Source organism: Aotus nancymaae, unplaced genomic scaffold (assembly GCF_030222135.1).
Source record: "Aotus nancymaae isolate 86718 unplaced genomic scaffold, 86718_ANA_hifiasm-v0.15.2.pri h1tg000036l, whole genome shotgun sequence".
Lineage (NCBI taxonomy): Eukaryota > Metazoa > Chordata > Mammalia > Primates > Aotidae > Aotus > Aotus nancymaae.
Genome location: NW_026988450.1, coordinates 22044031 through 22058354, shown reverse-complemented (window position 1 = coordinate 22058354; position 14324 = coordinate 22044031). Strand labels below are relative to the sequence as shown.

The 14324-nt window shown below is 44.6% G+C and overlaps 1 protein-coding gene across 1 annotated transcript; it reads left to right on the top strand.

Annotated features, from left to right (window-relative positions):
• Positions 1-2892: 2892 nt before the first annotated feature.
• MSC (musculin) lies at positions 2893-5691 on the top strand. The gene is made up of 2 exons (XM_012463620.2): positions 2893-3694; positions 4522-5691. Exons 1-2 carry the CDS (start codon positions 3161-3163, stop codon positions 4606-4608), a joined length of 621 nt encoding a protein of 206 aa, XP_012319043.1. The 5' UTR covers positions 2893-3160; the 3' UTR covers positions 4609-5691.
• The last annotated feature ends 8633 nt before the right edge of the window (positions 5692-14324 follow it).

Genomic DNA, 14324 nt, shown 5'->3' with positions numbered 1-14324 from the left:
CTCTCAAAGAGGTAATCCATTTTATAGATTAGGAAACTGGGGTTCAAAAAACACAAATTCCAAAAGTCAAATATCCAGCAAGCAGGGAAGCCAGGATGAAGAAATATTAAAGGTAATATTAAAGGAAATATTAAATATTTTGTTTTATAATGCAACTAAGCCCTATTCACCCCCATTGCATATTTTTAAAATGCCACTAAAGAATTTCAAGACCATTGAAGTACACCATAAACAGTCTAAACCTGTTTCAAATCTAAGAGTTTGTAAAGCATAACCAAATAGGAATTGATTACAGTGTGTTTTATGATATAAAAATAAAGACTGTATTATTCATTTGCAGTATGTAACTTGTCAAAACCATGAAAAACTGGGCTTTCAAAAGAGATAGTTATACTTACAGTGTTCAGCTCGAGAGGTTGTTGTAATCACCCAAGAAGAAGGAAAAGTAAAAGTCCTTTGAAAGTAACGAGGTGACAAAACGTCAGATACTACAAACATGTTAAAGCAAACTGCAGCTATAAGCTAATAAGAAGTATATATAAGACACATTTCCTAACCTTCATTACAAGTCTGCAACTTGAAAAAAGAGTTATGAGTGAAAATATAACATCATATCACAAAAATGAAAGAAATGGAGGTTAAATGAAAATGAAAGATGAAGACAAACAAAATAAAATAGCTGACTTTCTTGAAAGCAAACAGAGGGGTTTCCAGAAAGGAAAGGGAGGGTGACGGGATGGAGTAGAAGAGAAAGAGAGGAAAGTAAGGAGGAAGGAGAAGAGAGAGAAAGAAGATAGGGAGGGGTAGGCAAGTGCTATGAAAAATAAGCCCGAATTGGTGGGGTCAGACTGTTTCTTCAAGAAATAAAGAAACTGGCCATGACCCCCTTAGCATTGAGGCTGGGCACAGTTTTTGTGACTGTTTAGAGAAATCTAGCGCTTTCCTCACCATTAATCTTTTCTAAAGAAAGACTTTGTTCTGCACCTGTATAAACAATTCAGATTTTAGAAACCTATTTGCCTGCCCCTAATGTGTGAGACTATATATTTATACTGATAGCTTCAAGTCATCAATAGTCCTTGCAGAAAGCCAGCCTGGGTCTCCCCATTCCATCTCTTTGCCCCTCCTTGTCGCTCTCCTCTCCTTCACCTAGCAAGGCGATCCTAGAGTCAAGTTCAAGTTCAAATGCTCCAGAACTATTTCCACACTCTGTCAAATATTGCCTGTATTTCTCCACCCCAGAGAGAGCTGAGAGCAAATGATCTTTTTACTTAACTTGTCCCAGAACAAGCCCACCCCTGCCCCCAACCAAAAGACAACTTTTACCTGTACTGGGAGAAAACCTTTGCAAATTCGGGTGAGCGGGAGGGGTTATGTGAAACATCCCCCCACTAAGGGTGGCATGGCCTGGGAGACGAAGGTAGAATGATGCCTGAGTGATGAAGTCAGTCTCTGCCAGCCACCTGTTGCAGTATTTCAGGCATTGAGCAGGGCGCATTTGTTCTGCTGTAGGAACTGGCGGGAGCCAGGCTGGCCCAGCTATCTCTGCCAGCTCTGTCCTGGACTGACTGCACATCCGTCCCCTTGCACCTTGCTCAGCTTGGGAGCCTGTGAGCTTTCAGGAAAAGAATAAGCAAACACCTAAGCTGGTGTGAAGGCTCAGTTGCATCATCATAAAATGGGATAACCATATGCCAAACTCATACGGGCTTTATTACTCAGTGGGCTGCTCACAAGCTGCGAGCACAGTGAAGGGCACACAGCAGACACTCAGTCTCTGGCCACTGGGGCCCGTGTCCACAGAATTACTCATCCCCTGACCAGCAACTGCGATGACTGCGATGACCTTCGACTTAGGAAATAATGAGACAGCAATTTTGTTGTGTTTTCTTGGGTGCAAGAGCTGGATGTTTTAGACTTGGTTGCAATGAGACATGATCATTCAGGGTGCTGCTTTGTCAGTTTTACTTTGAATGGACGATTGTGCTAACTTAGCATTCTGCTTCCAGGAGCTTGCCCTTCAAAACACAATCTATTAAATACAATAGCAATGGATTCCTACATTATAATGCAAAGCGTTAGGGCTGGATTCTCCATCACATGCATCACAAAGTCACGCATGGAACTCTGGAGGGCTTGGAAAATACTAGCTACAACATCTAGAGATGTGTGCCCCAGAGGCATGAGACTAGACCATATTTCGATGGGCCAGGATTTCGAAATGTGGATTTTGAATCTTTTTTCTACTTAGCCTAGTGAGCGTGGTGGGTCTTTTACTTAACGTCTATCTACGCGGCTCAGCTTCAAGTTCTGCAAGGTGGAGATAATATCATTAAGTTACAGATGTTATTTGAAAATCCAACGAACCATTGTAACCATTTTTGTGAATCATGAAAGTATATTATAGGAAAAGGAGGAGGAGGAAAATGAGAGGTAACTTGAGCATTGTTGCATGTTGTTTGCTTTTTCTGTTATCCAGCAAGGCTTGGGTGGACAATCATACATCACGAGTGATGAACTTGAAAGCTGAGTTCTACTGGAAAGACTGGCAGGTAAATATAGGTCGGGAAACTGTCGTCTCTAAGTGTCTGGTAATCTTCCCCACTGCTAAGATTAGCTGGGGGTGGAAACAGGGTTGGTAGGAAGAAGCTCTGCCTCGTCACTCCCCCAAAGCTCACTTATCCCGCACAGACGTGCTGAAGGTCCATCGGGCTTCAATGCCCAAATCTCCACTCCGCAGAGGCGTCCTCTTCCCCCGCCTCCACCAACCGCTCCTCTGCACGCAGAAAAGTGGTCCCCACCCCTTCCACGCCTCTGCCCCACCTCTTGCCCCTCTTTCCAACCCCCTCTTCTTTGCCCGGAGTGGTTTGTTCCAAGGAGTACAGACAAATAGTCTTGTCAAAAGGCGCAGTTCACCGCGGTGCGAGCGGAATCTGGACTTGGACGCCAACTTCTGGTCCACGCTCCCCGGGGTCAGCGGCTGGGCGCGCTAGCTCTCACCGCCCACCTCGCTTCCGCACCCAGCGCTTCCCGGTCTGGGTCTTTAGTCTTCCTCTGAGTGCTCCCTGGTCTCTGCCTTCGCTAGGGAGCCGAAGGCAGAGACAGCAACACTGGCTAGGAGGGAGGAAAGCGGAGGCGTGTGGGCGAGGGGGACAACGCGATGTCCACTGGCTCGGTGAGTGATTCGGAGGACATGGAGCTTCGGGGGCTGCAGCGGGAGTACCCGGTCCCCGCCTCCAAGAGGCCGCCCCTCCGCGGCGTAGAGCGCAGCTACGCCTTGCCCAGTGACAACTCATCCGCTGAGGAGGAGGACCCCGACGGCGAGGAGGAGCGCTGTGCTCTGGGCGCAGCCGGCAGCGAGGGAGGCTGCAAGAGGAAGCGGCCCCGTGTGGCTGGGGGCGGCGGCGCAGGTGGAGGCGCCGGCGGTGGTGGCAAGAAGCCCCTCCCGGCCAAGGGCTCAGCCGCAGAGTGCAAGCAGTCGCAACGGAACGCGGCCAACGCCCGCGAGCGCGCCCGGATGCGCGTGCTGAGCAAAGCCTTCTCCAGGCTCAAGACCAGCCTGCCCTGGGTGCCCCCCGACACCAAGCTCTCCAAGTTGGACACGCTCCGGCTGGCTTCCAGTTACATCGCTCACCTGCGGCAGCTGTTGCAGGAGGACCGCTATGAGAACGGCTATGTGCACCCAGTGAACCTGGTAGGGGCGCGGCGCGCTAGGACCCGGGAGAGGAGATACCCAGGCCGCCCTGGGCGCCGGGCGTAGTCAGCCCGCAGAGAAAAATTCGAAATGGGGTGGAGGTTCTGGGACAGGAAACGAGAAGGCCAGTTTATTTTCTCCCAAATCAAGGGAGTGGCCAGCCATTTCCCTGGAGAAGAATCAACCATCCGTGTGTGTTTGCATCGTTCTGAACACTGTACCCCAGTGACAGCCATTGGCTAATATCCTACTTCCAGGGTAAATCTTGGTTCCAACTCAGGCTACCACTCGGTTGCAGACTGATGGCAAATCTCCCTTGCCCAGCTTTATCCAGCTAAGGGTCTGGCAGGTTTGAATTCGCAAGCCCTTTCTTAAGGAGGGAAGGCCGAGCTCTATAAAAGAGCCTTTGCAATTTTAGAAAAATTGCTTCTGCAATATAGTAAAGTTTCCCCACATGGGATTTGTCTGGAAAGTCCCTCTCTGATCTGCCAGCTCTCCTGGCTTGGGAAAAATCCCGTCCAAGCCCAGTTCCTACTTGGAGATTGGAATGGATGACAGAGTGTGTGTGTGCGGGTGTGTGCATGTGTGTGTATGTGTGTTAGGGGAAGGGAACTAAATGATAGAAATGATAGAATCTCAAAGTCATATGAGTTTCACCAAATTATCTGCGGGCAAAGTCCAGGAGGAAGCGTAAACGGATACGGCACGTCTCGGATTATCAACATCCAGTGAAATGAAAATCCTAGCTCAGAGAGAAGACAGGAGAGCGGTTTCGGTTTGAGACAATCGTTTCTCTCTAACATCTGACGTTCTTTTTGATTTTACAGACATGGCCATTCGTGGTCTCGGGACGACCGGACTCTGACACCAAAGAAGTTTCCGCAGCCAACAGACTATGTGGAACCACCGCTTAAATCGGACTGGAACTCACTTGATGGGATTATTCGTTAAATGCGAGTGTTTGGGGGCCAAAGAGAGAAGAGAGAGCGCGTGAGATGGGAAGAAGTTGTTTCCGTTGGATTCTCCTTGGACCTTCCCCTTTCCCTGGAACTGTGAACCCGGCGTGGCTGTCACTGCATAGCCCCATGGCCACAGCTGCCACGGATCTGAGCGACCACCCTTTGCCTCTCCAGAAAGAGCCTCCTTTCTTGTAGAGAGCGCGGGACGCAGGTTCACCCTCGGACCCTGGCTCTGTAGACTAACCCTCGGCTGCCGCCCCCGCCCGCGCCTGACAGCCCAGGGGTCCGTTCTCAGCGGAGCCATTCATCGCACACGTGCGGGACGGTTCCACACAGCCCGGGCCGTGCGCGGTGACACAATGGTTAGGGAACGGTTAGAACGCGCTCTACATCAGCCTTAAAGACAGAAGTCTAGATGTGAGATCCGCGTCGGCCGGGACAAGGTTTTAAGTGGCAAAGAAGGGCGAGTGACCTCTCTGGGTCAGGTTCCCACCCCAGCACCGCGCCCTCCTAACGGGAGGGAAGGGGCCCGCTGCGCGCGGAGTGAGGTGAAGACACACTTCCCAGACCACCGCAGGCAGGTTTTGCCCGGCGCGCTTCGGGCCGTTGGGCCTCCCTGCCAGGTGGCCTCTTTATTTCGGTCGCCTTCCCAAGCTCCCGGCCTTTTCTAAGCAGGCGACTGTCTACCCTCTTTACTTCTAAGCTGGAGCCTCCCCAAGCCCCACCGCTCCAACCTGGCTGGGGCCTCTTTCTGGGCTCCCTCTCGGCCCGCTCCTGCTCCTACAGCACCCCCAGCTCCGACTCCAGACTCTCTTCACAGGCCTCTCCACTCCAAGCTCGGGCGCCTCACCCCTAACAGCGCCTCCAGCCGCGCAGGTTCTTCCCCCGCCCAGGAGCGCTCAGGGTGGGCGGCGGGGCCCTAGCAAGTGATCCTGCCATAGGGAACGTGCCCCTGCCCCAAGGCTGCACTACCACAGGAAATAACATATGTAAATAAATTTATTTTTTTATGAATAATAAAACGCACTCTGAAAACTGTGTGCCTTTTGGAGGCGTCAGGATGTGGTCTTTGTTACCCTTTACTGAGAGGGTTTGGCTGTAGAAATTAACTTTTAAGGTGCTGGTCTCCTCTGGACAGAGCGGTGGGTCCTGGCGGGTGGAATGGTGGCGATCACTTTTGAATCACTGCATTTCCAAACGTCATTCTTTATTAATCTCTATGATTCTGCTGCTGCACCGCACCGGGCTTCCTGGAAGGCCATAACTGGAAGCGGAATAAAAGTCTTAAGAGTCTTGAGGCCCCAGCTGTCCTGACAGGCATATACTCTTCAAGCTAACACAGGTGCACGTCTCTCTTAAACACACACACAGGCACACATACACGTGCACACACACAAAACACACACAGCAGCTACTTCAGCCTAAAGCACACTCCAAACCTTACAATTACCAGTAGTTACAAAAAAATCCCTAAGGCCCACCCACAGGTCTCCAATGTAACTGGCAGAATAAAACCCTAATCTAAGAAGCCGATTTGTATTTCAACGGTGCTTTTCTTTTTTCAAATGTTTATATAGCGTTTTAAACGTACACCCATTTTCCGTGTTATTTTCTTCCATTTGCACTGCAATTTTTATAGGAGGTAATAACTTGGAAACCCCATAATACAATTTTTAAAATGGCTGGTTCTTTTAAAAGCAACATTCTCTTTGTAGAACATTTAGAAACGTGTGAAGGATAAAACTACACAAACAACCGCCCACCTTGGGGTTCTGTCCATTTTGTGCAATTGAAAGCCAGTTTTTTTGACCCTGAGAGAGAAAATACAGCTGGATTTTAGTTCGGAGGTAAGAGGGAGAGTGGGGAGAATGACTTCCTATTTTGAGCTCAATCAACCGAAATGCTAAAGAATTGCTTTCTGACAAGATTGTGGGGCTTTTGTTCATAACCTGGGAGGGAACCCGCCCGGGAGGGAACCCGCCCTGGGGATCCAGTCTTACATCAGCCAGTGTCTGTGGTATTAGGGGCTTTCTGACAAAAGGGAACCTGAAGGAACCTGTGGCAGGAACCCCTACCGTGGTTAAAAGCACATCAGCGGTGAGTCCTGGGTAAGGGGTAGACAGCTTGTTGAGGGTTTCTGCTGGAGGCCAGATCTTAGTCAAGGTCATTTCCAAAACGTCTAGCAAATAAGGTTCTTTTTTAAGGAAAGGAGGCAGCCCAGTGTATGTTGGTTAAAGAGAACCTGAGTGTCTAAAGAACCTGGCTTGAAATTCACGCTCTGCCACGGCGTTAGTGAGCATGTGCAAGTTACAGTACGAACACCTCTGAGCCTGTTTCCGCTTCTATAGAATGGTGGTCACCACAGTGCCTACCTGGAATATTCCCTTAGGAATAAATATGATAATATATTTAAACAAATCTTTTAATATGCAATGAGCAGTGCACTAAATGCTGGTCACTAAAGGAAATCCAGAGGCAGAGGGAACCACTTCGGCAAAGGGGAAAAGGGGACACTAAACAGGTTGGACATTCTGGGATCCAGTCTTTAAGATTAGGTCTTGTTTTGAGATGCTTGGATCACAACTGTGAAAGAGAAATGTCTCACAACAGCGGACAAACAGAAATACAGAAAACCAGAAGGAATAGCTATATTTGTAGTGAATACAAATAAGAACAAGCATTTGAATAAACAAGGAAGTATTTGGGCAAATTTCCATAAGTGAAAGAATAATATTTAAAATATGTGTTTCTATAATTATATTCCTTCAGGCCACTTCGGGAGTAAACTCACAGATTTTCTGTCTTTAACCCCCAATTAAGGTGGTGCTTTTCACTGACTCACATGCACAGGGAGTGTTGCACTGCACCCCAGAAATGCATTTTAATGGCCACTTTATAGTTCTACAATTTAAAAGAAAAAAAAAACTTTCTCAAGAATGTTCTGCTCCATGGTTTCTGTAAAAAGTTCAATGCCAGGAATTATGTTATTTAAGAAAAGAAGAAGAAAAAGAAAGAGGCCACTTTCTAGTAAGTTCCAATGAGTTCATGTAAATTATACAAGCTTCTGTGCATGTGTTGCTGTTGGGAGAGACCTTTAACATCTTAAACCAGTCTTTCTTTATCTGCTATGAGTAGAGTGTGTTCTAAGGGGTAGACAGGCATCCCAAAGTCTCTCCTCATTTTCCTTTAGATATTTGAGTTTGGGAAATGGGAGTTGGGGCTGGAGAAGTGGGCAGGAAGTGGGGTAGGAAGGGGGCTTACCAGAAAAAAAAAAAAAAGAAGTATGTGCTTAGGGTTACTTCAATTTGATTATGCTGCTGTGAGAGAAAAGATGAGAGGAAAGAAGTCTAAGAAATACAATGTACAACGTGCTAAACAACAAACAAAATGAGTAAATTGAAAAATACTCTTCAGGGGGCTTTTTGAGGGACCAAAGAATTATTATTAGTGATGCTGACTCAACCAAAGAGAACAAAAATCCCCTTCCACAGACTCTTCCTAAGATGAATATCTGAAAAGAAATGCTTTCAGCACTGTAATTTTGAAACATTCAGGCGTTTCTCTTGGTTGTGGAGTTGAATTGATTTTGTGCATATTCTTTTGCACTGGGCTTCAAGTTACAGTTTCACTTTAATCTGGCAGCTCCTTCAACAGATAGCAACAATGACCCTTAAAATTTACAAAAGACTTTACAGTCACAGGTTTTTTTCCTGATAAAATGCCTAGAAGTGAAAAAAATAAGGAAACATCTCTTTTCTATTAAAAAAAATCACACAACTAAATGAAATACATTCAAATGTAATAGGAATTCGGTAGATAATTTGGTTGATACTTCTGAAAATATAAAAATTAAAACAGTAACTCAGAGTCACATTTGGAAAGGAGAAACAAGGTAAACTGATAATTCACTTCTCACTACCAAGCCTCTACCTTGTGGGAAAATCCACTAGGAGGTACCAGAATGGGTCCCTTGTAACTGACCACCTGGCCCTATCTCCTTCCAGTGTGGACTCCGCATACCCACTTGTGGGCGCCCAGGGTATTTGCATCAGTGCACTCGCCACTCTCCTTCATCCCCTTCTCTGTTGTCTTCACCTTTTTTATTATTTTTCTTCCTTCTCCCACAACAGTGAAAGTTGATTCAGAGAAATCCTTCAAACCCTGGGCTCTAAGAAGCTCCAGAAAGTAAACACAGTCAGAAATCTACACGGTGTCAGGTAAACTCAGGTAGCATTTAGCAGCCTTCTGCTTGTTGGTTCTGCTACCACCAAGGTAGTTCTGGATCAGTCTTGAGATTCTTCACTACTTGTGGTAAAGGGGATCGTAGAGCAATTAAAAGCTGGAGCTTTCATTTGGTGAAACTATGATGTCTGTATGGACTATTACTAACTTTTAGCAGTGGAGCAGGAGGGGAGGGGGATCAAGAAGCTTTTATCTTTTACTTTGCTTTGTTTGTTGAAAAAGTTTGTGTATTACTTTCAGAATTTGTAAAAACTCATTTAAAAAAATTCACAAATTGCTGGGTCAGATGTAGTGGGTTCCAGTCCCACGTTTCCTGGTGCTGCATCATGCACCTTAGCTCTCCTGTAAGGCAGGAATCATCCATTCAACCTCATGCAACATTTTAAGAATGAATTACATGAAATGATCTCATTAAGCACTTGGGAAATGCTCCATAGATTAGAATTAAGAAAAAAAAAAGCGTTGATTTTCTGTCTCTTTCACTTATAATAGTTTATGTCCTTGATCCTCTGAAAATGTATCCCATAGGTCCCTTTTGCCATTTTATCACCTTGCTCTTTTATGCTACTTTCCTATGTTGACCTCTCTCTTGTCACTTAGGAAAAATTTTCATAAAGTTTCTTCCTATAATACTCAGCATCAAAAATTATGCATGAGATTTTAAAACTCATTTCAGGGTACAAGATAAACCAATGAATTTTGTTTTGATATTTTATTTTCAATTATTATGGATACCTAATAGCTATATGACTTATGGATTACATGTGATATTTTGATACAAGCATACAGTGTGTAATGATCAAATCAGGATGATTGGGGTATTCATCCCCTGAAGCATTTATCATTTCTTTGTGTTAGGAACATTCCAATCCCACTATTTTAGTTATTTTGAAATATATAATAAATTATTGTTAACCATAGTCACCCTATTGTGCAACTGAATACAAGCTCTTACTCCTTATCTAAATGTATTGTTATCTGCATTAACCATGCCCTCTTTATACTCCCTCCTCACTACCCTTCCCAGCCTCTCATAACTAATATTCTCCTCTATCTGTGAGCTCACATTTTTTAACTCCCACATATTAGTGAGAATAGTGAACTTTAAAACATGGTACCTATACACAGTGGAATATTATTCAGCCATAAAAGGAATGAAATTCTACCATTTGCAACAACATATATAGAAATGAAGGAAATTATGTTAAGTGAAATAAGCCCCACTGATGGATTTTGATGTTACAGAGTGCCACAAGTATGTTTATCTAATTTTGGATTTCATGAAATGTTACAGCCAACATTTCAGAAACTACAGTTGTGGAGTCTTGGTGTCATATCAAAGAATATCCACAATTACTTGCAATATCCATTAAAATAGTTCTCCCCTTTACAATTACACATCTTACTTCTCTCCTCTTAGAATTACACGTATTTGTGAGGCTAGACTTTCAACATATCACAACAGATTGAAGCAGAAAGCAATATGAGAATACAGCTGTCTTCTATTAAGTGAGACATTAAAGAGATTTATTTGCAAAAATATCAAATTATGCCACTCTTCTCATCAAAATGTTTTAGAAACATAGTTATTTTTTACTAAAAATATTGTTTACATTCACATGTAATTAGCTTATTATTATTTTTAAATGAATTAATAAATAAATATTTTTGTTTGGTTTTGATTTCTTAATTAATTAATTAATTTAAGAGGCAGGGTCTCACTGGTTTTGATTTCTGATCCACCAAATATCAAGAGATACAAGCCAGCTACATAAGCAAAAGTTTTTAAGGGTTTTTAATAACTTTTAAAAGTATAAAGAGACCAAAGATCAAAAAAGTTTGAGAACCAGTGGCCTAGATAATTCTTAAGGCTCTTTTCATTGATAAGAGTTAGTAGTGTTTTCTTGACTTTGTGGCAATCTCAGTAGGACAGTAGCCTGTAGATCAAGTGTAGGTTGGATATGGGAGTAAATATTTCATCAGAAAGATTGGCTAGAGAGGTTAGGATAATGACTTTGATGAGTGAGGCTTTCTCTGTGAACATCTCTGTAGTCTAGCCAGGCAAATCAGTAGAGCCAATGCCTGAGCTGGTTTCCTGCAGTCTGCACTCAGAAGGCTTTCTATACCACCTCCTACTCTTTCTGCCTGGTACGCATCTCTCCTGTCTCCTATTTAGGCCCTTGAATTTTCAGCCTTTTTAACCTCAGGGATGGAGCTGGAATTCAGATGAAAGGAAAAGTGATGCCCAAAACCCAAAACTCTAAAATCCCATTTCTTTTGCACATATATTAATATTCTCTTAGAGCTATGTTAGGATCATAACATTATATCATCCTAACGAAGGTATTTATTTCAAGAATCTTGGGAATCATCTTCATTAACCCTCAATAAAGAATATTTTATCTTTAGGTTTGCCAAATGGCTGACAAATATGTTTGCTCATGATAATATAGATTAATTTTTCTAAGGTAAGCCACTAAAATAACTAAATGCCTTGACATGCAATTTAAGTACAAAAGAAACGAAAATAAACAGCAATAACAAAAACCCAGGAAATCCTGAAATGTTTTAGAAGCAAGCTTCTTCTAATGTAAAGAAAGGCTAACACAAAATAAAAAAGTCAAGGACGTGAAGGTCAAGAGATTTGAATAATCCTTGAAGAAACTGTTCCAAGAGCTAGGGAGGGGGAAAGGAGGATCCCTTGGGCAAAAGTGACAAGGACTCTGATACGGTTTGGATCTTTGTCCCCTCCAAATCTCACGTTGAAATGTTATCCCCAGTGTTGGAGGTGGGGGCTGGCAGGAGGTATTGAATCATGGGGACAGATCCCTCATGAGTGGCTCAGCTCCATCCCCTTGGTGATGAGTAAGTTCTCAGTACACACAAGACCTGGTTGTTTAAAGGAGCCTGGCACCTCCTCTCTCTTGCTCCCTCTCTCGCCATGTGATGTGCCTGCTTCCCCTTTGCCTTTTACCATGGTTGTAAGCTTCCTCAGTGCCTCATCAGAAGCAGATGCCAGTACCATTCTTCCTGCAAAGCTTGCAGAACGGTGAGCCAAAATAAACCTCTTTTCTTTAAAAGTTACCCAGTCTTGGGTGTTTCATTACAGCAATTTAAACAAACTAACACAGACTCCTCAGACAAAATCCAACTAAGGAGCACCTAAATCATAAATGGCAATGCTCTAAGATGTGGAAACAAAGGCCTTGGGAGACTGAGAGGACAAGGTGGGTAAACTAAACATAAAAAGAGGACAGCGCCGAGAGTGATGGGAAAGGCCAGAGTTATAACACAGTTCAAATCTCTGCATTGCCAGAGGTGCACTGCTAGCATAGGCTAAATGCTATGCTCCTGAGTCGAGCATTGTGGGTGTTTCTGACAAGACACTGTATTACTGGCTGTTTACATGCACAGACTCTCTGGGAATCTCTAACGTTTATATATTTTCATTACAGGTTTTCCCTCAAATTGTGGTGATGAAATAGGTGAAGCTATCCACCTTCTTGGGATCAGTCTTACTTTGACTAATATTTCTTTGGAGACTTGAGGAGGGATGAAGTTGGCTCTATTAAACTATGGGGTGCCTAGTCACAAGGACAGTCCCCCATGAACCAGGCCCCCAGTCTTTATGTCCTGTGTAGGGTTCACCCAGTTACTTGCTTTAACCAATAGAAAGGAGGCAGAACTGACTTTACCAGTTCTGGCCTAAGCAGTAAGGGCTAGCAGCTTCTTCTTCTACTTATTGGGGCGCTTAAACTTCCATGTGAGAAGTCCAACCAAGTCCCTAAAGACACCAAATGGAGAAACCATCTGAGAGAGAGATGCCCTAAGACCACACTTGAGAGAACCGAGGAGTCCAGCTGACAGTGCAGACTCAGGCCCCGGACATGCAATCCCAGGACCCCAGGACCCCAGGGGTGCCATTCCAGCCAGCTGTAGAGTCGTCCTAGTAAAGTGAGAAAAAGTCTCACAGGACAGATAGCAGAGGTGTGCTGTTTCGACTAGGTCCTGTCCTACTTCCTGACCTACAGAATCATTAAAAATGAAATATAGTTGTTATTTTAAGCCACTAAATTTGGAGTTCTTTGGTACTCAGCAATAAATAACCCAAACATACTGTCAAGTAAATTTTCACATCAGCCATTTATTCAAGAAACATTTTTTGATCATCTGCCATGACTCAGGACAGTGCTGGATAGACCAGAATGAATGAGAGTTGCCTCTTCTCAAAGAGCTGTAAAGGAGGAAAGGACAAATGGCCCAACAATGGAAATGCAGTATGCCAAGGGCTATGACAGAAGGTGTTGCTGTGAGAGGAAAGGCAAAAAGGCACAACCCCCAGCCCTAGACTGTCACGGGAGTCTTCCCAGAGAGCCGACTTGAGCAGTGACTACTGGAGGACGCTGGGCAAGGCAGCGGGAGGGCACACAAGGAAAGAATACAAATGATAGCAGGCTGCCATCACTAACCAGTGACAGGGAATATCATCTAGGATAGGATGGTGGTTATGAGCATGGACTCTTACAAGTGACTTGAGCCTCAGTGTTCTCATTGTAGAATGATGATGTAATAGAAGCTACCTGATGGCGTTGTTGGGAAGATTAAATGCAATACTACAAGTAAAATACTTAGCACAGTACCTGGCACATAGTAGGTGCTTAGCAAATGTTAGTCTATTAGTATTGTCATCACCATTATCATCACACTGAGATGATCTCCACGTTCTCTGGATAAACTTTAAGCAGGTGCTAAGAGGCCTATCCCTGACCAGAGTCTCTCATTTTCCCTTAAAGCTGAAAGATATGAGCCTTTAACTGATTCTGCTTCAATTCTCCTCTGAAAAGGTTGGCCTCTTCAGAATTTTTAAAATCTCAAGGTATTTATTTGCATGACCATCAACACATCTGGCTCATGCTGGGGTGAGGGAATACAGGGTAAAGCACATTTGTACGGTCAGGAGAGCTGGACAGAAGCTCTATCCAGTAGATTGATGGTACGGCCACTATAACATATCAGGGCTAAAGCAACACCAACAATAGGCACCGACTCAGGTGGACTCTCAGGATGCTTCCAGCTTTTCAGCTCTCCTGGGATGGATCCCAGAACCTCTGCTCAGTCACTTCAGGCAATTATCCCCTGGCTGCTAGACTAACAGCCTGTGACAAAGGGAGGGAAATTTAAGACCCTATGACCAGAACTGTTCACTAGCAGGTCCAGGATTAGAATTCACAGACTCTGAGTTTCCCCTTGGCATCCAGCCCACCCAATCTGAAGGACACCAGCAGATAAGAATTTGGCACCATGACAGCTATTTCTCTGCAGCTGTTTTCCATACACACTGGCCAAGTGCCCCGGAGCCCGCATGGGGTTGCAAGTGGGGCGTTCTCAGAGCCTGACTTGTTGGGTGGCCTTGGGCAGTTTCACCCTCT

Coding starts and splice junctions, on each gene's coding strand:
- MSC (XM_012463620.2), top strand. CDS start 3,161: ATGTCCACTGGCTCGGTGAGTGATTCGGAGGACATGGAGCTTCGGGGG. Junction 3,695..4,521: donor ATGTGCACCCAGTGAACCTG/GTAGGGGCGCGG, acceptor TTGATTTTACAG/ACATGGCCATTCGTGGTCTC.